The sequence below is a fragment of the Fulvia fulva genome, chromosome 11, assembly GCF_020509005.1.
Source record: "Fulvia fulva chromosome 11, complete sequence".
Lineage (NCBI taxonomy): Eukaryota > Fungi > Ascomycota > Dothideomycetes > Mycosphaerellales > Mycosphaerellaceae > Fulvia > Fulvia fulva.
The window spans coordinates 2,611,705-2,635,855 of NC_063022.1; the positions used below are offsets into that span (position 1 = coordinate 2,611,705).

Here is a 24,151-nt window from a genome sequence, read left to right on the forward strand (position 1 = left end):
GGCAAGCAGCATCCGTCACCCGATCCATTGGAGTCACTCGGACGAGCAAGCGAGGCACAGAGAATCGCCCGGCGCCTTGCAGTGAGACGGAACGCGAGAGTAGCCACCAGCGACGGCGACGGCGACAACGACGAGATACCATCGAGACACGACCAGCATCAATAATCAGCATCTGCACACACTGCCTGCGTGGCATGAACTAGACGAGCGGGAGTGGACAGACTCCTCGAGTGAAGAGACATACCACCGCCGACCGGCCAAGTCTCTTCCCTTTCTCTTCTCCTGTCCGCGGGTCACGCTTGCGCTGCTGGCAGCCGCAAACAAAGGTGCGCATCTTCTAATTATTGCCTCTGCACGTCACCTGCCCTTTCACCATACACCACCTCATTCTCCTCACCACCCCTAGTGTGAATACCGATCACCCGCCGCGAAATCGAACATGCACTAACACCTTTCGCCCAGCCAGGCGTTCTCGATCACTTCGCTTGAACTGCCATATTCGTCTGCATCTTACGCTTCACCTCCTTGCATCGGCAGACTCGAACATCTTACCGCCACCATGCCATCAACACTTCGAGCCACGACCGCGTATGCGGCGCACACTTTCACCCTCCTGTCGCTCCTCACAGCCTCCGCCATGGCGCACGCCGCACCCTCTCTCGATGACTTGGGCTCCATGCACATGAACGACATGCAGAAGCGTGTGCCAAATGGCTACCTTGGCTGCTTCTCATCTTCTGGAAGCTTGGACGACCTAGGATCATACATGTACCAAGCTAGTGGATACTGTTTGGAAAAATGTTCTGGCCAGGCCATCACGGCTCTTACTGGAGGCGATACCTGCTTGTGTGGTGACATAGCACCTTCACTAGGCGACAAAGTCGACAACTCCAAGTGCTCCATCAACTGCAATGGTTATCCCGTGGAAAAGTGTACGTGTTGTAACCACATGTGACACGGTTCTGATGCTAACATTGCCAATAGGTGGTGGAGACGGCTTCTACACAGTATATGCTACCGACGGTCAAGTCGGTGGAGTAGAGTACGCAGACGGTGGCTCGACATCATCGTCTTCATCGGCCGACGGCTCGACTACCGAAGCACCATCGTCCACAGGAAAGCCTAGTGTTGTATCCAGCACAGTAGCGGGCGGCTCGACCGTAATTGTCACGATACAACCAACGAGCGACCCACAATCAACATCGTCATTGGATGGTGGCGGCGGTGGCGGTGGTGACGGCGGCACCAACACAGCTGGCATTGCTGCTGGCGTGGTAGTGGGTGTGGTAGCATTTGCTGGCCTCATCGCCGGTCTAGTGTTCTGCATCCGCAGGAAGAAGCAAAAGGAGGCCGAAGAAGAGTTCAGACAGAAGAACCAAGTGTCGGACTTTATGCGCGGCTCAAACGAGAGGAAACCACCAGGCACAGGCTACAGTGGGCTGAGCGACCAACGACTAGATCCCGAAGCCGGCGCACGACGAAACAGTGTGGGCAGTCTGGCAGATAACCAGGACTACTCGAGGAGGATATTAAGGGTATGACAGAACATCATCGCACTGACATTGGACATGCTGACAGATCACTAGGTGGCCAATCCGGACTCAAGTTAGGAACCGTTCGATGATAACATCACCCCTTTACGCCACGACCCTCCCTCCCCACCGCATCAGCGCAGGCTCAGTAAGCGGCGGCCATGCGACGTACCCTTTTGACGACATGGAGAATCCGACACGAATTACATAGAAGTAAGGATCGCTCGGGATCACCAATCACAATCATCTCTCTCACACTCACACTGGCGCTCTTATGGGTGGGACACGGTATACGATCTATTGTCGAATGAAATGGAAGGAAGGTGATACCTCTTTTCTCGACCGTTGTGAAAACCTCATCGTCGAGTGGAGCTTTTGTCAACGTTAGCGATATGCGAATGCTTCTCCTTTTTCGATTACTGTTGATACCCGGACGAGGATGTCGAATCGAAAGTTCTTTTGATGAAGATGTTGTGTCCATGACAGTCGATCTCATTTTCGCTGCGCTGACAATTTTAGGGACTTTGTGTTCACCAGCTATACCGAACCATGCTTGCTACTGACAAGAAGTAGTATTCAGAAGGCCACCACATCGGCCGTGTCATCAGCAATGACTAATCACATCCAGCTCCTCCCTGCCGCTGCAACACAATAGCTCACGCTGCCATCGCAGTATCACGAGCCACGATCCTGATCAGCAAGACGAGCGAAACACTGTCCCATGGCGGTAAGCGATCATAACATACCGTGTTCCGCATCTCTTGACCATGACGAAGTCGACAGCCTTGAGGATACTACCTCATCTACTGTCTACGAACCGAGATATCAGCGGAAGACAGACAGTGAACAAGCGAATTAGCAGACTCGAGTCAAGATCCTTGCGTGCGCACATTTTCGAGAGTGTTGCGTCTAGACTCGAGGCCAGCTTTTGCGACTGATATTGGAGGATGAGCTGGACCATGATATAGGGCCAGTTGGCATGGGTGGACGCTGGCTTAGTAGGGCACTTTGGGTGCTCCCATTAGCTCGGACTATTTGAAAACCTGTGAGAGCGATTCCTGACACTCTTGAAGTGGTAGCGCATAGCAAGTGCAATGCATACCCGACATCGAAAAACAGTAGGCACGGGATGTTCTGCTGGCTGGAGGTTGGGTTAGTGCACGCTATGGGTGCTCCCCTTAGCTTGAATCATTCGACCGCCATTGAGAGCGGACAAAGAGATTTTTGGAGTGGTAGAGCTGCTGCAGCTCGAAATACGCGCTGCAATAGAGCATGTTGAGAACAAAGGAACTCGAGATGAAGTCGGGATACAGGTCTGGGTTGAAGATGAGTTAGATGACACTATGGGTGCTCCCCTTAGCTTGGGCTGTATGACTGCCAGTGAGAGCGATTCATAAGAATTTTGAAGTGGTAGAGCTCATGCAGGTCTGGAGGTACGCAGCGATAGGGTATGTTGAGGACAATGGATCTCGATATAAAGACGGGCTGTGACAATGGACGAAGGCTGGGTTAGTGGCCACCATAGGTGCTCTCCTTAGCTTTGGATGTTTGACTGCCAGTGAAAGCGACGTGTCGCCCTCCATCCATGGAAGGGCTCATGCAGGTACTCGGAGCTACCAGAGGTACTCGATAGCTTTTTTGTCGAGCTCGAGCGGTAGCGAAGCCTACTCGTTCAACCGGATCTGTGATGCGGCTTGCCGCCGGCGCCAACTGTGCAGCACTTTCAGAAAACTGGTGAGACGTCTCTCGAGCCGCATATCGTGTAACATAGCTATAATTCACACTGCGACTGCTCGTGAGCACCACAGACCTACTTCCTAAATCAGACCGCTGCTATCGCTCGGTGTTGTTGGTGTTGAAGTGAAGCCACCAAGATCCGAGCTTGCGAGGGTCTAAGATGCTTGGGCGCAGAATGGGCGCCGAGCCAGCTGTAATTTGCCCTCCTAACTTGAAACAGCACGACCACAACGTATATACACAAATTTGAGGGCTAGAATTAGGCTGTCTTATTGTTGACTCGGAGTTCCAGCTTTTAGGGAGTTCATTGGAGCTATAGCTAGAAATCCGGTTTTAGAGGGATGCCTACTGCTAGAAATCTTATGCAAGGTTTTATTTGCGCAATAGATCCTTTGTAATAACATAAACAACGAGCTGTCGCTCTTATTCCCTTGTTTTAGGGACCACGAGATACTTAGATATATCCAAGTTGTAGGTGTTATATTGTTGCACAGGAGGGCTACAAAAGCCGGCCTTTTAATGCCCATTGTGAACCCAGCTGCCTCAGACGCTCCGCCAAGAAAGCTTTCAGGTCACCTGACCAAGCTTTCTTGAGGAGCGTCTGGTTTAGGAGGTAGCCACAGACGGTCAATGGAAACTCGAGCGATGGCTAGCGCGTCACATGATCGATGGTTCATGCTGGGCGGATCGTAGCCGCGTACCCTAGATAGCGCCGGCAGAGCCGTGTCCAATCGAAATTTTGCTTCCTTGCTCCATGAACTTGCCTCTCGCTCGAATCTATATCCGTAACTTGATATCGCCGCAGACACAACCATGGCTCAGAAACCTACAGAGAAGGTGGAGTACAAGAATTTGAAGCGCAAACGACAAGATGTACCTTCCGCATCGAGAAAGTCCGCAGGCGCACCTGCCACGCATAATCCTTATGCGGCGAAGAAGGCGCGACTACTTGAGAAGAGGAAGGAGCTACCCATCTGGAACAGGCAAGAGGACATCGTCAACTCCCTGAAGGAGAACCGGATCCTAGTCCTTTCTGGCGAAACAGGAAGTGGCAAGTCAACGCAATTTCCCCAATTCCTGCTTTCCGCGCCGTACCTTCCACGCAGCGGTCCCGGCAGTGCCATCGCAGTTACCCAACCCCGCCGCGTAGCTGCCATAACTCTCGCCAAACGCGTCGCGGACGAACATGGAAGTCGCGTTGGAGGCGAGGTGGGCTATTCAGTGAGATTTGACGATTGTACGGGGAAGGAGACGCGGATCAAGTTTCTTACGGAAGGAATGCTATTACAGGAGATTCTGCGGGATGAGACGTTGGGACGGTATGGGGTTGTTGTGGTGGATGAGGTGCATGAGAGGAGTGTTGATGTGGATTTGATTTTGGGGTTTTTGAAGGGGTTGGTGAAGAGGAGGAAGGGGCTTAGGGTGGTGGTTATGAGTGCTACTGCTAATGTGCAGGAGTTGAAGGAGTATTTTGCTGAGGATGCGGCTTCGCTCGAGAATGGGGATGGTGGCGATGCGAAGGACGTGGCGACGCCGAGCTCAAAACGCAACGGCGATATGGAGATGGATCACAGCGAGGTCGAGAGTAATCGCTCGACGAAGAGGACCCCAGCTGAGCAGCCTACATCACATCTTGGCGTTTCGGATTGCCACGTTGAAGGGAGACAGTATCCGGTCAAGCTGCATTATCTCGATACACCCACGGAGGATGTGGTTGACATGGCACTGCAACGGATCTTCCAGATACACTGCAAAGAGCCGATGCCAGGAGACGTGCTTGTCTTCCTGACAGGACAGGAAACGATCGTTGGACTTCAGAAGCTGGTCGAAGAGTTCGCCGAGGACCTCACGAATGACTTCCCTAAGCTACTCGCGAGGCCACTTTACGCGGCATTACCGCAGGACCAACAGCAGCTTGTCTTCGAGCCAGCGCCTCCGAACACACGAAAGGTCATCCTGTCAACAAACATCGCAGAGACTTCAGTAACAGTACCAGGGGTGAAATTTGTCATCGACACAGGTAAGGCAAAGATCAAGCAGTTTCGCAACAAGCTCGGGCTGGAGTCTTTGCTTATCAAGCCGATATCACGATCATCAGCGGACCAGCGAAAGGGTCGAGCAGGCAGAGAGTCTCCAGGACAGTGCTACCGATTATACACGCAGAAGGACTACGATAGCTTGGAAAAGGACGCAAAGCCTGAGATCCTGCGATGTGATCTCAGTGACGCAGTGCTAAAGATGAAAGCACGAGGTATTGACGACATTATCAGCTTTTCGTTCCTGTCGCCACCACCACGGGAAGCGTTGGAACGATCCCTGCTGCAGCTGCACCAGCTAGGCTTCTTGGACGACTCAGGTCGCATCAACGAAGACGGTCGCAAAGCATCACGACTGCCACTCACTCCCTCGCTCGGTCGTGTTCTGCTGGAAGCAGTAAAGCGCGACTGCCTGCTGGAAGTGATTGACATCGTCGCATGTCTCAGCACGCAGGAGAAGAGTATCTTCATAACGGCAGATACAGAAGAGGGCCGTGAGAAAGCAGCAGAAGCACGTTCACAATTAATCAGACGGCAAGGTGACCACCTCACTGTCTTGGCAGCCGTGCAAGGCTACGCTGCTGAAAATGCTGATCGGAAGAGATGGTGTCGCGACCACATGATATCGCACCGCGCTATGAGGAGCGTGATGGATGTGCGGAAACAGCTCATTGCGCAGTGTAAGCAGTTGGCGCCGAATGCGACGATGAGAAGCACGGTCGATGAAGTTACGCAAGAGAGTATTCTGAAGTGCTTTCTGCGAGGTTACAGCAAGAATGTGGCGCATCTGTGTCCGGATAAGAGCTACAAGACGTTTCCACCTGGTAGTCAGACTGTTGCGATACATCCTAGCAGTGTGCTGTTTGGGCGCAAAGTGGAGGCGATTATGTATAATGAGTTTGTCTTCACTAATAAGGCTTATGCGAGGGGTGTGAGCGCGGTACAGCTGAGGTGGTTGGAAGAGCTTTACGAGTAGCGCGTCGTTGCTTCGAGCTATTTACATACTACTGAGGGACTGATCAGGCTCGCCGACTATTCAGAAGCACTCTCCTTCAAGAGCTCCTCCAGAATCGCCTTCCTAACCTTCTCCTCGACCTTCTTCGCGCGCTCCATATTCGGCGTCTCGAGTTTCCATCCGGCTCTCCTGCTCCTGCCAAACAGCATAACCTGCTGTTCCTTCGGCAAGACCTCAACGATCTTCACGAGATTCTCCAAGCACTTCGCATCGGCAGTGGCACCGCGATTCTGTGCCCACGATCGCATGAGCCGCATCAACGCCCTGATGAGAATCTGTCCGTCAGTTCCCCAGGTCGCCGGGTGGTATCGAATCACAAGGCTCGTCAATCCTGTGGCATGCTCCAATGCAGTGAAATCCTGCGTGATCTCGATCCAATTCTGGACGTCCCTCAACTCGAGATGTCGAAGGGACTCCGTGTTTGAGCCAATCTGCGTGATGAAGCGCGGGATGTTGGCGCCGAGACTCTTGAAGGTGTTGCTGCCATAGAGGACTGATGATGCTTCCTCGTTGATGAGTCTGCATGCGAGGAGGATCTCTGGGTGGATCTTGGGGTTGGAAGGGTTAGGACGGCGAATGATGCGAGTTGTGGTTCGGGTGGAGGGTTTGGTAGTCGTGGAGGCGAGGAGGCGCTTTGTTGGCCAGAGTTCAATGGGTTTGTTGCTTGTGAGGAGGTGTGAGTAGATGAGGAGGCGGAGCTCAGGTGGGAGGTCGAGCATGCCTGTGGGCTTGCGGTCTTGAGAGTTGTTGGTAGTTGGTTGCGACATTTCTGTGTTGGTGGCAGTGTTTGGTGACATGGTTACTGTTGGCAGTGAAAACGGGGACACACTGAAGACAACCTTTTTGTGTGGGAAATGTCGAGGACAAAGCGCGCTAAGGATGTGCAACAATGCGCTTTGTGATTGAAGTGAAGTAATGGCATTCATCAGCGGGCGGCATTGAGGGCACAACATCCACCAGGCGGCTCACCAAGTCTTACAAGGCCTTAGAGCAAATAAGTGAATGTCGATGACACCTTAATAATGACACTCCGCAATATAATACATGGTCTTCGTGTTCACACTACTCCGTGTTGCCCCCATCATCACCTTCTCGCGTCTACACAAGCCTTCTCTCATCTGCTACACAACCTGATCGAAACCGCACAGACCCAGCAAGACACGATGCCAGGCCAAGCTGAAGCTCATGTCGGTGCCCAGACCCAACCCGAAACTCAAACCCACGACGACAACACTCTCGAAGGTCTCGACTCGCTAATCCAGTTCTGTCGAGTCAGGCTGGATTCATTGCGCGCCGATGCCAAACAAAAGCGCTCGGACGTCGTACAAGCCTTCCACGATCATCATGCTGGTCTCATATCAACCTACGATGCCGGTTTCATCGTAGGCAAGTACCAAGGGTTCCTAGAAGTGATGCGAGACATCACCAAGCCGAGATACCTCGCACAACTCAAGCTAGCCGCAGCCAGCAGCGTCATCGTCTTGCAACTTATGCACAAGATCAAGGTCAAGAAGATGGCGGACGACAGTGTGAAAGTGGGCACGCTGCTCTCAATCTTGACGAATCGTACTTCTGACAGCGCGCCTGAGCTCTGGGCGCAGCAGAGGGAGGCCACCAAAGATCTTCGTGACTTCTTGGAAAGTGTGGAAATGGAACAGATCGAACAGTGGCGTCAAGGACGTGGCAAGATCACCCTGGAGCAGATCGCGATCCGTGGGCAGGCTGCAATGACGTTCGTGGAAGTATGTGCTGCGCGCGAGGAAGCAGTCGATCGCCTGAAGAAGATACGGGAAGAGTACGGAGAGGCGTTCCTGGCGAACTTCGACGAGGAGTAAGTCGTCATGCAAGGGCATTCCGATGCTGGCGCCATCTTGCCCCTTTACCCGGTCGTAGCCTTGCTCTACTCATAAGCATCTCCTCGAGTTCTTTCGTCCATTTCGCCGTGTCTTTGCACTTGATCGGAAGGGGTCTCGAGAATTGGTGGTCATAAGTGCAAGAGACTTTTTTGAGCCCAACACCCTGGAGAACATTTTTAGATTCTTGCGTACGGTTCCTTCCGATAGTCTGCAGATAAAATATTACCATCCTCGCAGCCTCGCTGATCCTCAGACAGCACGTGGAAACTTCACAATGTATGCCACGCAAAGAGCTCGCTCGCTCTAAGACTGGTAGACCGCTCAACAAGAAGTCCGGTCTCCACTCCTTCGAACGTTGGGCGTAAGTCAGATGTATGCCCCTAGTTGGCATCCCGATATAGGAATCCAGTCTAAGGTATCGAATGTGTCTGATAGAGTCACCGATTGTATGTAACCACTCGTAGAACTGGTCAAATCGGCCTGAAAAAGTGTTGCTAGAGTAGAAAATCGAGCTTGCTTCGTGGTATATCTCTCGAAATGGGCTCCCTGTCCAATTAGCTCGCTGGCGCAGTCTCCGTCCCTATCAAGTCAGCTTCCAATACACCGCATACAATTCCCATGAAACCTCAAGAAGAGTGAAGAGCATCATAATCCCATACAATCGCCACCCTGTCAGAGAACACAACGACAGGCCCACACACACTACTACCTACATGCAGAGTCAGTCATAAGCAAAACAGTAACACGTAGAAAAAGGCTCCCATCTAACGCCGTGTTATAACCCTCGCCAAACCACACACGACCCCAGACAGACAGAAGCTTGTGTGCACACCTTTCCAAAAGCTGATCATTATTTCTTGCGCTGCCTGCTTCTGCTTTGCCCCTGAGAAACAAAGCGCGCAAGACGCAAACGCAACGCCACGCCGCCCTTTCATCTGTACAGTCGTCATCAATAACGAACGCGCGCCGTCCTTCATGTCCCTGCCTCCATCTCGCCTTTGCCACGCAAAACTCCAGTTACCAGATCAGTTCCTAGACTCCCTCCTAGAGTTCCCAAAGTCCGTTTCCGTCACCTTGCGTTCCTTGCGCTCCTTCACCTGGAATTCGATCATCAAGGGCAGGTGATCGGATGGGAAGTAATGGTTCGGGAAGCCAGGCACTCGTCGCATATACTCCGTGTCGACTCTATCCAGTAGGCCAAGGACTTGCATTGTATTCGTCGAGTAAAAGACCCAATCGATGACTTGTCGGAAGTCGGGTGTGTAGTTCGTAAAGGGAAGCTCGCCAATGTTACCGTATGCGCTCTTCAAGCTGAAGGGGTGGGACATGCCGTGTCGCGTGAAGTCGCCGTATTTGTTCGTGCCGAGTTCGGAGTGGGCGTTTGAGAGCGAGCCTTGTGCTATGAGCTCGTATACACCCGAATCCTTAGTGGAGTTGAAATCGCCGCAAACCAGTAGTGGCAGTTGCGTTGGCTCGTCGTACTTCATCGAAGGCAAGTACTCGGGCTTCTCTCCGTCGGCTCCGTCGAGGTTGTCCGCGTCGTTGTACTTGTAAAGCTCCTTGTCCTTGCACGGTGGCCACTTGGCGTATTCGCTGCTCATCTTGTTGATGTAGTCCATCATGATTGCGATTTGCACAATCTTGATGTCACTGTGCTCCGGCTGCCAAGTCAAATGCGTGTTGGCAACAATCATCCTGGATCCGGTTGCGCGGTTCTCCAAGAATGCAACAATGGCAACGTGATCGCGAGGCATGACACGGTTGTACACGTCGTGCTCACCCTTCATGTCTGGCCGGCTGATCGCCTCTCTGCTGAAGTTGATCACTTGCTTGTCCAGGAGTATGTACTTGCTGTTCTTGAAGAAAATGGCAGATCCATCGACGGACTTGGCTTCCTTCTCCGCCATTGTCTGCGCTCGGGACTTTGGTGTGAAGACGGCCTTGTAATCGTGCGCAGCCAGCTCCGGTCGGAAGAAATCGTTATAGTTCTCGCCGTCCATTTCCTGGATGCACATGACGTCTGGATTCCTACCTGTCATCTCGTCCAGAATCATGTACTTTCTCCGAGACCAAGCCAGTGCCTCCTTGGGAGTGTATCCGAACTGAGATTCCGTCGCACTACGATCGCACAAAATGTTCCAGCTCAGAAGTCTGAAGGTATCAGCACCTTCTGGCGTATCCTCGACAAGCGGTCTCCACGGTCGGTCCATTGGCGGCTCAGGCTCTGTTGTCTTGTTAGTCCGTATCACTTCCACCAGATTTGCGCATGACTTACTTGGCGCACTCTCACGCAGAAAGCGGATCAATTCCTTTGTTCCGTTCTGCATGAGCTTTTCCTTGAGGTCGGGTCGCAATGGGTTGCCCTCGATACCGAGCATTTCAAGCTGGTAGAGCGAGCCGAGCTCATGAGGTAGATCGTCGAGGTTGTTGTCGTACAAGTTCAGCTTCTTCAAGTTCGTGAGCATGCCGATTTCGGGTGGCAGCCAATGCAGGTCATTGTTGGAAAGGTCCAACATGGTCAGAAACCGCATTTGCCCAATCTGCGGAGGTATGCTTCGGATCTTGTTCCAGTTCAAGTAGACCTTCTTGAGCTTCGGGTAGTGTCTGAATAATGCAGGTGCCATTGCTTTGAGTCCTTGCCCGCAGAGGTCCATGCAGTCCCACGAGCCCATGTCATCAGACTCATCAGCAATTCGCCGTCTCTCGCCGTGCTCTTCTGATTGACTGTGCTCATTGTTGCCCGCAGACGCTATCCCGGGAAAGCGGTTCATACTGCCAGCTGTCCTCGCGTACCAGTGCACCTTCTGCTCTGCCATTCTGAGCTTGTTGTACTCCCTCAGCTGGTCTGCCCAGTGTTCGTTCGTCGGCTCGATCGAGGATGAGTGGTCGGGAGTGCCGTTCTGGAGGTGAGCGGGTGTGAATTGAGGTGTGGTGTGGGATAATGTGCTGTTGGACACGGTGTGCTGGTGGTTACCAAATGTGTTGTGTAGCGCAGCGTGGTCATTATGCTGGTTGTTGAGGTGGTGGCTCTGGTGTGCATGTGATACATTCTTAGCAAACGCCTGCCCCAAGTTCACCTGCGGCTGGAAGTTCTGGTGAGCGGCGCCGCCATTGAGCAGGCTGTGGTTCTGCCTGTGATTGTGGTTGTTGTACATGCTGTACGGGTTGTGTGCCGGCGAGTTGGTGCCCGGTGATCGGTTCGGCGAGGGCGTGTCGGCGTTGGGGTTGAAGAGTGCTCTGTTATTGTTGATGGGCGAGCCGTTCCGATGGTGCAGCTGGGAGCGCGGATGTGAGGTGTGGTTGTTCTGGTAGTAATACTGCTGGCTTCCGGTATTGAACCGGTTGAAACCATCGGCCATCACCAGATGGACACGAGATGGTGGCGGCGCCTTTCGCTCTGCCTCGAGCTGTTGCCGATACTGCTCCTGCTGCTGCTGCGGGAAGAATGCGCGCGCGGGAGTCTAGGGAGGAGGAGGTTCTGGCCGTCGCACTCTTCGTCTCCTGTACATGGGCGCCCTCCCCGCTCGTCATGAACGAAAGATGATGACCTCTGCAGCGTCTGCCCTACCAAGCGCTGCTATCTGCCGCAGTGCCGATGCCAATGACCGTGGTATGGGAGATGTTTCGTGGGTATCGGGCAGAGATGGCGATGACGGAATAGAGGTCGGAGTTGGCGATAGCGCACGCCCTGGACGGGTATCGATGTGGTGGTGGTAGCGAGTACCTGCAGATGGATAGCAACGACGGATGTATGTGTGTGATGCACTGCAATGGGCGAGGCGAGGGGCGTTGGTGTGGATGGCGCGAAGTCCTTGCCCATCGCCCACTGCAGCTGCGATGTGTTGCTGGCTCCCGGTCGAAAACACTAGCGCCCGATATGGACGTCACGTGGTCTTGAGATCTGAAGCTACCCAGAACTCTGCTGATTCTGTTTCTCGACTCTCAAGCTTCAAGATGTCGCCCAAACAGCCTCCTGCCTCCCAAGACATATCCAAACCTTGGCGTCTTGATACAGATACATGTACCTCAACATATCGTCTCCGCCATGTCATTGCCGCTCGCTCTTGCTCACCGACGAGAGCGCCTGATCTCCTGAGCGGCAAACGCCTGCATCTTGAATCGCCGTCTACCGTAACAAGGCGGCCAAGTCATGCACCCCGAGTCAAGCACTCTACATACCCACACCTCACCTCACCACTACATCTATCTCACATGCACCGGCGCCCATCAGTCATCAGTAGTCATCACCACGCACCACGGCAGCAGCACAACATCCTCGCCTCACAGGCTACAGCGCGGACCATCAGACACCGGCATCGGCCATCACGGCCACCATGATTGGAGGAGAATCCATCTGGCGCCGCAACACGTCCAACGGCACGCTTTCTGCCGGCAACAAAGACATTCATCACACAGAGTTGCCTTTGCACCTAAGTCCATACCATAGGAACGGTAAGCTTCAATTGGCGCCTCCCAAGCGCCTTCCAAACACCTTCGAAACTTCACACTCTACCTTAGCCCAAGCCCCTTCGAACCTCCAGCCCAAGCGCTTCCATCGGGCGTTGTTGGAATGGACGTGTTGGAACTGTGCTGTGCCTCTTACACCCCAAGATCTGCCCAAGCACACTTTCACGTCGTTGCGTGCTCCTCTCGGAGCTCGCCACTGGCCCACATCCACATCCGCCCAAAGTACCGACAGGTACAACGCCATTCGTACACTACGACTCGCCTCGCAGAGAAATAGAGTTATTCGAGTGCCGTGGAGAGTGGTGAGCACTCTAGCATAACTCCACTCTCACCTCGCCCATGCATCAATCCCAAACGACCGAGAGGACTGCACAAGATTGGGCCAAGCTCGCGCCGACCCACGTGGGACAGCCCTCGCACGCTTCGAACCCAAGAACGGGCCAAGCAGCACAAGCGTGTGAACATCGGCCCCGACGCGACACCACTTGAAAAGTGAAATGGACGGTCTCATATATTCCCATGCTCCGAGGTCTACCGGGCAGACTGCCTACATTGAAGCACGAGTTGCTCAATTCAAACTCCAACACCTTCAACAATCTTCTTTAATACCGGATACTCCGAGTTATATCACCAAGTCTCAGATCCACAACTCTAGATCTGGCCCAACTACGGTCCCACCACGGGACTCCAGAATTCCATACAACAGATCCACACCCATCTCTCTTAGCGAACGCGCAAAGCGACCGCAGGGGCACCTGGTTGACAGCGCTCGCCTCTCAACCATGGAGACCTTGGTCGCACGACAACTTGCCGATTCCAGAATCATGACTTCCACCCTCAAGATGCAGAGCGTCAGCAGCACTTCCATCAACATCCCACAACAAATACCCATCCACCGCACGATATCTGCGCGCAGCACATCAGAACAATCGGAGAAAGAATTACTAAGCAACCCCTTCGAACTACGAGATGGGAGGAGGTATCTCAGAAGTGTTCCGTACCCTTTACCATGCGATCTCGCGGAGTTGCAACGGCAGAGTCTACGGACGCTGTTGATGGTGACGCTGTTTGGAGGGCCGTTGTGTTCGCCGCGGTGGCGAAACAACGAGGTCCCGAAGAAAGTTCTTGAAATCGGGTGTGGGAGTGGATACTGGAGTGCCATTTGCCACGATCGTTTTGCCGAGAGAGGAGCGACGGATGTGGAGTTTGTTGGGCTGGATGTTGCTCCTTTGGCGCCAGACCATCGCAAGCAAGGTGTGAATTGGAAGTTTGTGCAGCATGATATTCGGAGGCTACCGTATCCGTTCGAGGACGAACAGTTTGATTTGGTTATGGTGAAGGATATGTCTTTGTCGATGCCATTGAATCCGCGAAGTGAAAGGATCTTGGTTGATGCGATACGCATGATGAAGAAGGGTGGGACTATCGAGGTGTGGGATTCTGATCATGTGTTGAGGTCGATGTTGCCGGATGTGGCGCCGCCACCATCGAGGACTGGGGAGGAGCAGGAGGTTGCGGAGGATACTGGGTCGTTTGCACTCCCGCCTGGTCATCCTTTCACGCCGGCACAGAATAAGTATGTCCAGAAGGCGAACCAGTGGATTACTGAAGCGCTGGACCGGAGAAAACTGCATCCGACGCCTTGTGTTCGGCTTGCCGAGATGCTATCGCAGGAATCTGGACTCGAGGATGTCAAGCAGCGTCGTGTGGCCATTCCGTTATCGGAACTTCGTTGGGAGAAGAAGGCTGCGCAGGAGAAGCGCATCAGCAACGGCCATGATTCTCTCATGTCGACGGGATCGAGAGAGAAAGGTGTTCGCGGTCCTCTCACGCCGGACCAAGCTGCGCTGAGGCACACAGCACTCATGACGGTACTCCAGATGATCGAGAGTATGGAGCCCATGTTGAAAGAGGTCAGTGGGAAGACGTCGGAGGAATGGGCCACGTGGTGGTCGGGCATGATGACTGAACTGCTGGATCCCTCGAAGGCGGCGTTGGCGGGAGAGTGCCTGGAGATTGGAGCTTGGTGGGCCACAAAGGGTGCCGTGGAGGATGAGGATGATGATTGATCGTTTCCATCCAGTCTGTATGGTGTTATGGTGTTTCATTGGGTCTCGTAGCGTTGCTTCAACGCACGGTAGCGTTTGAGGTAATATCTGGAGTGGGTGTTCATGTTAGAGTGTTGCGAGATACCAGTCTAGAGGGTTGTGCCAGGCATGTGTAGATACTTACAGAGCTTCTATCTCTACAATGATATGTTAGCAGCGCGATCAGGTCATCACGAAGAACAGACGGGCATACCTTTCTTGACATATTCGCCTTGGGCAATGCCTTTGCGGATCTCGTCTTCATCCCTGAGAGCTGACTTCGCCTTGAACGCCTTGTGAAGACGAGGCTTGAAGTAGCCGTACCCCACGGGATATTCTCTACCTAGATAGAGAAGCTCTGTGTGATGATCAGTGGGTTGCCTTTGGGTGCAGTGGGTGCTCGGCTTCCGAGATGTACCTCTGTAAAGCCGGATGACTTCGTGGCGAAGTTGTGTTGACGACATGCTGGGTGAGATGAATGTGGTTCAGAGCCAACGTCAAGGTCGTTTGCTCACTCTCGTGCTACTCGTGTACTGAAGACGACATGGGATGTGAAGCAGATCGATGTTCAATGTTGTTGTCTTCGTGATCCCTCAATGACGAGCAAGAGCGATTGAGCTCGTTCCCCACCCGAGCTTCTGGTTTGCCGAGAGCCGAAGGCATTGGCCTTTCGAGTCTCGACCAGGAACATAGATCCTTACATCGCTCCTCACTCCCTCAACTCTGCCTACAGGTCGGGCATATCGCACCATGGTGGCGGGAAAAGGGGCATCCGATCTGCGCAATGCAATGTTTGCAGCAAGACGCGCACTAAGCAGCAGAGGCACTGGCGCTGGTCGAGTCTCGAGTCAACTCTACTCAACAACCTCCCCATCACAACCACCCACCACAATCTCCAACCCGCGATGGCTCTCCGAAGTGAAACACCGCATAGGCCACTGCATCACCTTCGGCCTCACCCGGTCCCAAACCCTCGAAGCCTCCCACATCCTCAAAGACCTCGGCACCTCCTGGCGCGAACTCCTCGCAGGCAGCGAAGGCTTCCTTACTGGGAAGCATCGACGTAGTATGTTTCGGTTACCTGTAGTATGGGGAGAGCAGGATTCGATGGTAAGGATGCGACATATGTGAGCTGTTGTGCATGATGCGCTCGGCTCGAGTGGAATGTAGGCTAAGGTAGGTCAAAGGGTCATGTCAACAATGTTGTCTATAATCGCTATGCGGAGACGGGAAGGATTGGGTGGGCGAGTAAGTATGGACGGTATATTGATCCTGAACATGCGGAGGAGTGGAATGGACTGTGGACGCCGAGGGGGGAGGGGTTGATTTTGAGGAAGATTACGACCGAGTTTAAATTTGTATGTTCATTCTCATGCTTGACGAAGGATAATGTTGTACTAACGATCATATACAGCCCATGACATACCCGGACCACGTCACGATATACCACAAGCTAGGCACAGAGCCGACGGAGGGGACAGACACGTTTGATTTGCATGTCATTATCCTCAGCGAGCTGCATCAGCGACCTGCTGCACGCGTGCAAGAGGATTGCGTGCTGTATGATTATATCAAGAGGAAGAAGACACCCATACGGCCTTTCATGTTTGATGTGCTGCGGGAGACGTGGAGGCTGCAAGAGGTTGCGAAGCGGGAGAATAGCCAGCGAGTGTCCGACTTGCTAGACCGGGTTCGACAGCTAGAGCTGCAGTCATGGGACAGAGCAGATGCAGTCGAGGACATGGGGAGTGCTGGCCGCTGATGCTGCAGGACTCTCTGTTGACGCCGATTTGAGGAAGTGCGTGACGTGCCCATTCCTACCTGTCTCCGCGTCTTGTCGGGCGATCATTGGGTGATTCATGCTACGCTACAGTCTCGTGACGTGCTGATGCTATCGCTGGTTGCTTGAAGGTGGAGAAGGCAAGCACTGCAAGCAGAGCAATTCTGCTGTGCGATGCACATCGCATGGCTGTTCCGATGTGCAGCCAATCCTGCTGTGAGGTGCCGTGACGAGACTCCCCGCTGTGTGTGAGGAGGGAAAGTGATCGCCGTTGCAGGAACCACAGGTCATGCCGTTATGGGAGGCTGGCTAGTAGAAATGGTATGCCGATAGAAGGCCGACACCGCTGTGCAAAGAGACTGTTTCTGTTGCTGATGATGTTTGCGGGCGGCAAGGCGGCGAAGAGTCGGTGGCCTGGCCGCGGCAGTGTGACGACTGACGATGGTAAGGTCGTGTAGTGGCATTAGCATTACCGAAGAGAAAGTTTTGGTCGTGTTTTCTGGCAGAGGCAAAGTTTGTTTCCAAGTGCTGAGACTGAGCGAGTGTCACTACTGTGTGACTGTGTCACTGTTTCCAGCTGCGGCATCTCCCGTGCGCTTGTGGGAGCGTCGACTCGATTCTGTCGCGGAGCCTCTACCTCTGACCTGACCGACTCCCACATATCGCCTATACCATACACCCACCCCTCCCGGTCCACCACATATCCCGGCTGGCTCGCCGTCTGTGAATAGACGAGCCAGGAGGGACCGACACATTTTGACCGGCCCCGAGTTTAATGCCTCAGAAGGGCAAGACGAAGAACGCACCGAACCAGCACGACAAGCGCCACGAGAACGGCCTCGCACCGCCAGGCAAACGAGTTACGAGGCAGCGATCTAACGGACAGCTGAATGGGGAGCCCAATGGCAATGGGAAGCCCACCGCAGCGTCTGTTGTCACGCCGCCAGCCCTCCCCTCGAGAGGCCTAAACCAAGGCTTCAAGTTCCCGCGACCCGCAGACACCACCGCCAGCGCCCCCGACTCCGCCGCTGCCGCTCGCAAGGACTATGCGTCCCGATCGGATAGCGCAGAAAGAGACAGGACTTCCTCCAACGCTTCCGCAGAGAGTGTAGGTCCGTGTGGTGAGATGGCAGATCAGGCACACGAGCAGACCTCTACCACGCCCAGTGCGGAGGTGCCTCCTGCTGTGGACAATAATGGCAAGGCCTACGTAGCTCCGGCTCGAGGCACGTTATCTGCTGTCTCCACCATTCTGACTTACTATCCTCTGCGCGATGCCATCTCAATCCTGATCCTCCTGCTGTCTCTGCCGCCAACCTTGGTTCTAGTCATCCAGGCCCTGTTCGCCTCGCTTACTTTCGTCCCGCCCACCGCCGGCATATCTCTGTCAACTCTACCCAATATCAAGGAGATGTTCAATTCCTCGAATTTTGGCTATCCTGCCATGTTTACGATATTCATGGTCGACGTATTGTTCTGGGTCTGCTGGTCGGTGGTTTGGAAACCTGTGCAGAACATATTTCTGGACTTGTCTCATGCAGTCGTGGCAGTCTCCCTCAGTGGAGCAGCTGCGACGACTGGCGGGCCGACGTACAGTATAGCGACATGTTCAATCATTGTCTGCGTGGTCCATGTGCTCCGGTACAAAGCGATTCATCTTACCGCTCTGGACTACCTCCGCTCCGTTCTACATAAACTGGATATCGGGTTACCTCTCGATGCGCCTAGTTTTGCAACATCTTTCAATTCAGTAACGCCACTTGAGCGTGGAATGGCCATGACGGCCATTCGTACTATTCTTGGAATACACATAGTTTCGCAGGGCGTAACGACATGTATACGCCGCACACTCGCAAATGCCAAAGCAAACGAAAAAGATCAAACCTTACCAGCGATCACCAAAACCGATACAGAAGCTACGGCTGGTGCCGAGCATCCGAATCGTTCACCAACTGGCCTGTCTGACGGCCTGCAACCTCCGCACCTCTCTGGAAGTACTGATGGTCGCCCTCCCGGGCAGCCTCCAGCGCCTAAGAATCGAGAATCCAGTAGTAAGAAGAAGCGGAAACAAGCCAATCAGGTTCGAAGTCAGCAACCACTTTGGGCAGCTATTGCTAGTACAAAGGTCACTTTCGTTAAGGAAATGGAGCAGCGAGATGCGGCTGACGATGCTCGGGAAGCTGCTGCTATGGATAACAACACAACCAACCCATTCGTAAGTGCTACGAATACCACTACCGATCGTATCTGGATTTGCGAAGTTCGAGATACCGAGATCATTTTCGCCGTGGAGCTCTCTCCCGAGACAGCTGCGGAAAATGCCGACGACAAGGACCAATTGCCACCTGTTTCGACGGGTATCGATAGGTCGAAGCCTTTCTTCATTCGCATCAATGGTGCTGCCTGGAGCTCAACCCGGATCATGTCAAGTCAGGACGGGGAGGATGCCACCGATCGCTATGTGGGTGAGATCTTCGGTCTAGCTCCTAGGAGTAGCTACCTGTGCGAGGTCGTGAGCATCGCAAATCAGAAGGTACTGTGCTTTGCAGGCTTGATCACGCAGCCTGCACGCACACCCGAACAGGCTGCAGCTGGTCCACCTCCGCCACAGCATCAAGCCCTTCGTCCATCTTCACCCATCACCACGCTGAAACAGTCAATCATGTCGGCACAGGCCAAGCTCGATGATGTTCGAAATCGTGGGAGGAAGACAAAAAAGGACCAGCGCGCTGCTCATGCCGACATAAAGAAGGAGATCAACACTTTGCGAAGCAAGCTTGATTCTTCCGCCATCGATGATCGTCAAAAGGGTCGCCAGCAGCAGCTCAGTCAGCACAAGAACCAGGCAGAGGAAGCGACGGCCGACATCAAGAGCCAGATCCAGGCTCTTGGCGAGATCCCCGCGGACCAAGTGCAGGAGTCGGAGGTCAAGAAGCGAGCCTATGAGTCTGCACTCAAAGCCAAGAAAGCCGCAGAGCGTGATTTCGAGGAAGCGAAGGCCGAGCAGGACCGCGAGCTGGATGCCCTGAAGAACGAAATCAAGGCTTTCGAGTCGAAGAAGGAGAAGCTGGCGGCGAAAAGCGCTCAGCGTGCCTATGAACTAGAGAAGCTTCAGCGGGAGTACCAAGCTAAGCTGTCAGCTAAGCAGAAGCAAGACCTTGAGCGCCATCAGCGTCAGAAGGAGCATGAGAAAGTGACCTCCATGATTGCGCAGATGGAGGCTGAGGCTAATTCGCACATGAGCAAGGCGAACGATGCCTATGCTGCTTCTGCTGCTCTACAACGCTGGTCGACTCAACCTCCTCCGGGCTACCCTGGTTACTCTTCACCACCGACTCCAGAAGGCGCACTACCTGGCTCTAATGGTCAAATCAGCCCTCAAGCAAACGGCTTCCCACCCGGCGCTTTCTCCCAACCCTTCGGCTCGCCCTTTCAACACCATGCTTCTCCAGCCGGCGCACACGCACGACCTGGCGGTGTTCATCGTGGTCGAAGCTCTTCAATGCTTAGCCAGTACTCCGGCTTCACTGACAATGGCGACGACTTCACTTTCATCCCTGGAGACCATCGTCATCAGAACTCCTGGTCTGTCCAGCCGAATGCCATTGCCGGTGCTACTGAAGAGCGCAAGGCCAGTGAAGGCGACAACACTTCTGGATCGGGATCTGGTGGAGCGAGCTTGATGAATGGAAGCACGAATGGATCGAATAGTCCTCGGCCTGAGGCTAAACCTTTCATTCCCGGTGCTGCTGCGAAACCTGTGGGTACGATTGGGCCGCCGAGTAAGAAGGCGCCTCAGAGTCCGACTGCGATGCATGCCGGTGCGGCTGGAAACGGTAGATAGTGAGCTTGCAATGATGCGGTTCGTGTTGTGTCATACCTTGACTCTCACCTTTCTCGCTGTGCTTCTTCTTCTTCGCTGATATGTGATGACTATGATCCGATCCTCGGCATGGCCCCTGTAAACTGCCTGCTGCTGACACGTCTCGTAGGAGAACTAACATCACGTGATTGCTTAGCTTCGCGCTAAAGCTAGCGACCGGAGCTAAGGAAATCATCCGTACTGGAGGGTATATCTGTCTCCTTCAATCCTTCCAACTTCTCTACACTTCACTCCCTCGACTACGGCTTGCCAAACATGCCTTTACACAGCTCTCCAGTGCGTCTCGGCACTGCCTGGACATGCTCATCACGCGACGAGCTACGATGCTATCACACTTCCGCACGACGGTCACGACCGGAATTTTGATAAGCTACCATCATCTCATGACCATGCAATCGCAATACAACATTGTCGAGGATCATCAATTCTCAGGCTATCAAGCAGTTTATTGTAGCAAGGCTGGAATTCAGGCATACCGAGGGGTCGAAAATTTGGATTCCGAGGACCTGGAGCTGGTCAAACTTCCCTGCTATGAGGTGCTCAATAGAAGTCAGCCTTCTCGCCAGCGCCAAGATTGGGGTGGTCAGTAGCAGTTATTTCGCTGGCCTCGTGTCCTCGAATTGTCATTCTTGAGGATAAGAGAACTCTGATACCTGATCCTGCAATCTTTAAAAAGGTATATAAATTGATATGGTATGTCGATGCTGCCTTTTTCCTTTGTTATTTCCGCATCCTTCCATCACAATACATCCTTCGAAGACCTAACTTCAGAACAACATATCTGTTCAGAACAAAATATCTATCTATACAACAGCGCTTTGAGATGACAAGAAAGTATGGGCCCTCCGGGGCGTCAAGGGTTACGGACGCGCGATACACTAGCTACAAGACTTCAAAATCCGAGGAAAGTCCCGAGAATGCTCTGCGGCGCTCGGTAAAGATCGTGCAACACTTGTCGTTGGCGATTCTGAGGCCTCTGCCGTCATCAGGTAAAATCAACAGAGGCTCCGGAGCTATCGGTACTCCGTCCGCCAAGCCCAAGCATGGGAGCATGCAAAGGCACATGGACAAGGAAAACTACGGTGGCTATACATTACTGCAAGCGTACTTGCATGGTGTTCCACTTAGCTATAGTGGCTACTACACAAACGATGAGCACCATTTCAAGCAAGACTATCCGCCGACTACAAGTAAGCCGCCCGAAGCACCGAAGGAGGGCGTCGTGGGTCGGCTGGGGCTGTTGAGACAAGACCTGAACCGCAGCATCCGCTCCACACCCCAAGTTGCGCTTCCTCAACATCATGTCGTCCCGCTCGTTATGGACGTGAGGCTCGAGGAGCTTCAGGGTGCTCACCTACCTGGCACGGAGGACGCATTTCAGCAAGATGCTGATCTTGTGTCGGAGAAAGCCACAGGCAGCTTGCCTACAACTACCCTCGATCTCGACGCCAAGGCTGGGCAAGCTAGTCAGCAGGATGACGTGGAGCATACGGATTCGACTCTCGAGTGTGATGAAGAGATGGCCGAAGCCCGAGTCCCTGACGAGCAGGCCACTGCGGCTCAGTCGTATCTGCAGCGTATGGTTGGCCGGGGGGATGATCGCGAGGTATCTGACACGCACCCTGGCGGCGGTCAACGCCATGACCCATGCAGCATACCAAGTATCATTAACGACAGGCCCATGCTCAGGTCTAATTCCCTTGTCCAGGACGATACCGATAAGACGGAGGATGCAAGTGCCAAGGCTTTGTCCGAAGCAAGCACTATTGTTGACAACGCCGAGAGCGACACGGAAGAAGGCTTAGGGGGACTCGACGGTTCCAGCGACGTGCTCAACGATAGGTACAGTGCACGGCTTGATGCTCCGCCGTCCAAGCTGGACACAAATGCTGCTGGCACCACAAGGCGTGGGGGCCTACTCTCACCAAGACCCACTCCATCACCAGAACCCTATCGGCCAGATGCCGAATCCGATATGGATGAGGGCCTGACGACATCAAGCGCCTATACGTCGACAACTTCCACCCCGAGCCCACTCGAGCATGTTGAGGACACTGGGCCTGTGAAGGATCTCAGGTTTGCTGCAAGTGGGCAAGCTGAAACGAAATATTCGCCTGAGCCTTCGTCCAGTGGCGCTATGACCTGGCCGCAAGACTGCAATGCCCTCGAGCCGGAATCGCAGAGACCCGCGCCCTTCTCCAACCTGCCCAACGAAACCACACTCCGTGTGATGTTCTACGTGGGACTTACAGAACTTCTCAAGTTACGATTGGTCTGCTCGCACTTTGGCGCCCTCATCGACGAGAAATCGAACCTCTCGCTGCTCATGAAATGGCCGCAAGTCATCGCAGGGCTCGACTTCGCGAAACTCATAGGCATTACGCGCTACAATATCCGTGATATCGATTACCTCGACACTTTAGCAGACATTGTCACGCGCAGAGGCCTGTGGCTCACCAAAGATCCGTATATCCTGAGTGTTTACATCATCATGGACATCTTCGTGCGTCAAGGCCACACTGCTAGTGACCCGCCGCCACGCAATGTTTGGAATGACTTGTGGAGAGTGGGCTACAACCTCTGGCAGATCCACATACAGCATCATGGCCCCCCGAACTTGAGATGCCAGGCCTGGGTCTACTGCTGGGGCTTGTTGGACTTTCTTAGTCGCTTGGAAACCCTTCCACTGAAACCGTACGGCATAACGAAGGAGAAGATCGTGGAATGGTACAAAAAGCTGACTGAGACTCCTGGGGGCTATTTGCAGGGGCCCAGGCCCGTAGCAGTAGGGCCTCTCAATCGCCACGACCCTCTCAAGATGCCAGACTATCCTCTCACTGGCCTTTACGCTTTCAACAACAAGCTTACCGGTCTACCGAGGGCCTACGAACTCGAGATTCATTACAGTCCACCGATTGTACCAAACGCAGCGAATCGATTGTCAAATCTGTTCGACATTCCTGAACTGCCGACGCAATTCGAAGCTTATGGAAGGTTGTATAAGAATGGGTACACTTTTGCTTGGTGTGTACACCGCAAGCCTGTTTTGGACAAGATCAAAGGCATATTCACTGGAGAGCCCAGATATGACCGCCAAGCATTGAGATCTAACGAAAAAGCTATCGTCATCGAGGACCTCTTCCTCTATTGAGTCGGGGAAAAATTTGCTTGGACTATCCGGACCCGGACCAGACGACTTTACACTCTCAGTCTTTAAGCGTCCCCACACGCTTGGCTACTGTTATGCGTTATAGCCTTCTATCAAATCGCATCTTGGATAAATTAATGAATGTGATGATGAATCTCTAAAAGCTACAAGCATCTCGCTGCACCAGTTGTAAGAGCAGACACATCAGCATGCTTGACGCCTGCTACAAGGTATCCTACTCGTCATGTGTCATTCTTGCTCACCAGCTCGAGCGAGCATGATGGTGAAGGACCCTATGTTCCTCTGTATAGAGAGACTTTATGGCTTGGCGTTGCAGCCGCAATCTTGTGCGTGGAAAGCTGGCCTTTCTTCGAATGCTGATACACCTTCGCGACGCTCGCCGCTCCAACAGCTTTCACCGACACATCAACAGCTTGCTGCAGGCATATGCAAATGCGACTCCGCGGACATGAATGGTATGCCGATAATATGAAATAAAGTGGCTCGTCACCTCGTGATCGTCATCAATGCTCTGGACCTACCGTACACCTCTTAAAACCGCAACGCTACAATAAGCCGCGGCCTTCACAAAGACTGTGACTTGCTCGCA

General features: G+C 53.4%; 10 protein-coding genes across 10 annotated transcripts; 7 read left to right on the forward strand and 3 right to left on the reverse strand.

Annotated features, from left to right (window-relative positions):
* Nucleotides 1–559: 559 nt before the first annotated feature.
* On the forward strand, nt 560–1,610 carry CLAFUR5_13146 (uncharacterized protein; the record flags this gene model as incomplete). The annotated part of the gene is made up of 3 exons (XM_047912294.1): nt 560–932; nt 985–1,535; nt 1,587–1,610. 3 exons carry the CDS (start codon nt 560–562, stop codon nt 1,608–1,610), a joined length of 948 nt encoding a protein of 315 aa, XP_047768366.1.
* A 2,472-nt stretch (nt 1,611–4,082) lies between these two features.
* On the forward strand, nt 4,083–6,281 carry CLAFUR5_13147 (putative ATP-dependent RNA helicase prh1; the record flags this gene model as incomplete). Its single annotated transcript, XM_047912295.1, has 1 exon — nt 4,083–6,281. The coding sequence occupies one exon, from the start codon at nt 4,083–4,085 to the stop codon at nt 6,279–6,281; it is 2,199 nt and encodes a 732-aa protein (XP_047768365.1).
* Nucleotides 6,282–6,337: 56 nt separating this feature from the next.
* CLAFUR5_13148 (uncharacterized protein) lies at nt 6,338–7,117 on the reverse strand (the record flags this gene model as incomplete). The annotated part of the gene is made up of 1 exon (XM_047912296.1): nt 6,338–7,117. One exon carries the CDS (start codon nt 7,115–7,117, stop codon nt 6,338–6,340), a length of 780 nt encoding a protein of 259 aa, XP_047768074.1.
* A 366-nt stretch (nt 7,118–7,483) lies between these two features.
* Nucleotides 7,484–8,155, forward strand: CLAFUR5_13149 (uncharacterized protein; the record flags this gene model as incomplete). The annotated part of the gene is made up of 1 exon (XM_047912297.1): nt 7,484–8,155. One exon carries the CDS (start codon nt 7,484–7,486, stop codon nt 8,153–8,155), a length of 672 nt encoding a protein of 223 aa, XP_047768073.1.
* A 1,046-nt stretch (nt 8,156–9,201) lies between these two features.
* CLAFUR5_13150 (CCR4-Not complex 3'-5'-exoribonuclease subunit Ccr4) lies at nt 9,202–11,535 on the reverse strand (the record flags this gene model as incomplete). The annotated part of the gene is made up of 2 exons (XM_047912298.1): nt 9,202–10,400; nt 10,452–11,535. 2 exons carry the CDS (start codon nt 11,533–11,535, stop codon nt 9,202–9,204), a joined length of 2,283 nt encoding a protein of 760 aa, XP_047768489.1.
* A 1,890-nt stretch (nt 11,536–13,425) lies between these two features.
* On the forward strand, nt 13,426–14,712 carry CLAFUR5_13151 (uncharacterized protein; the record flags this gene model as incomplete). Its single annotated transcript, XM_047912299.1, has 1 exon — nt 13,426–14,712. The coding sequence occupies one exon, from the start codon at nt 13,426–13,428 to the stop codon at nt 14,710–14,712; it is 1,287 nt and encodes a 428-aa protein (XP_047768490.1).
* Nucleotides 14,713–14,871: 159 nt separating this feature from the next.
* CLAFUR5_13152 (LYR motif-containing protein 5A) lies at nt 14,872–15,194 on the reverse strand (the record flags this gene model as incomplete). Its single annotated transcript, XM_047912300.1, has 3 exons — nt 14,872–14,888; nt 14,945–15,088; nt 15,149–15,194. The coding sequence occupies 3 exons, from the start codon at nt 15,192–15,194 to the stop codon at nt 14,872–14,874; spliced, it is 207 nt and encodes a 68-aa protein (XP_047768491.1).
* A 286-nt stretch (nt 15,195–15,480) lies between these two features.
* On the forward strand, nt 15,481–16,492 carry CLAFUR5_13153 (uncharacterized protein; the record flags this gene model as incomplete). Its single annotated transcript, XM_047912301.1, has 3 exons — nt 15,481–15,840; nt 15,918–16,088; nt 16,145–16,492. The coding sequence occupies 3 exons, from the start codon at nt 15,481–15,483 to the stop codon at nt 16,490–16,492; spliced, it is 879 nt and encodes a 292-aa protein (XP_047768492.1).
* A 793-nt stretch (nt 16,493–17,285) lies between these two features.
* On the forward strand, nt 17,286–20,354 carry CLAFUR5_13154 (putative ubiquitination network signaling protein acrB; the record flags this gene model as incomplete). Its single annotated transcript, XM_047912302.1, has 1 exon — nt 17,286–20,354. The coding sequence occupies one exon, from the start codon at nt 17,286–17,288 to the stop codon at nt 20,352–20,354; it is 3,069 nt and encodes a 1,022-aa protein (XP_047767772.1).
* An 862-nt stretch (nt 20,355–21,216) lies between these two features.
* Nucleotides 21,217–23,544, forward strand: CLAFUR5_13155 (uncharacterized protein; the record flags this gene model as incomplete). Its single annotated transcript, XM_047912303.1, has 1 exon — nt 21,217–23,544. One exon carries the CDS (start codon nt 21,217–21,219, stop codon nt 23,542–23,544), a length of 2,328 nt encoding a protein of 775 aa, XP_047767980.1.
* Nucleotides 23,545–24,151: the final 607 nt, after the last annotated feature.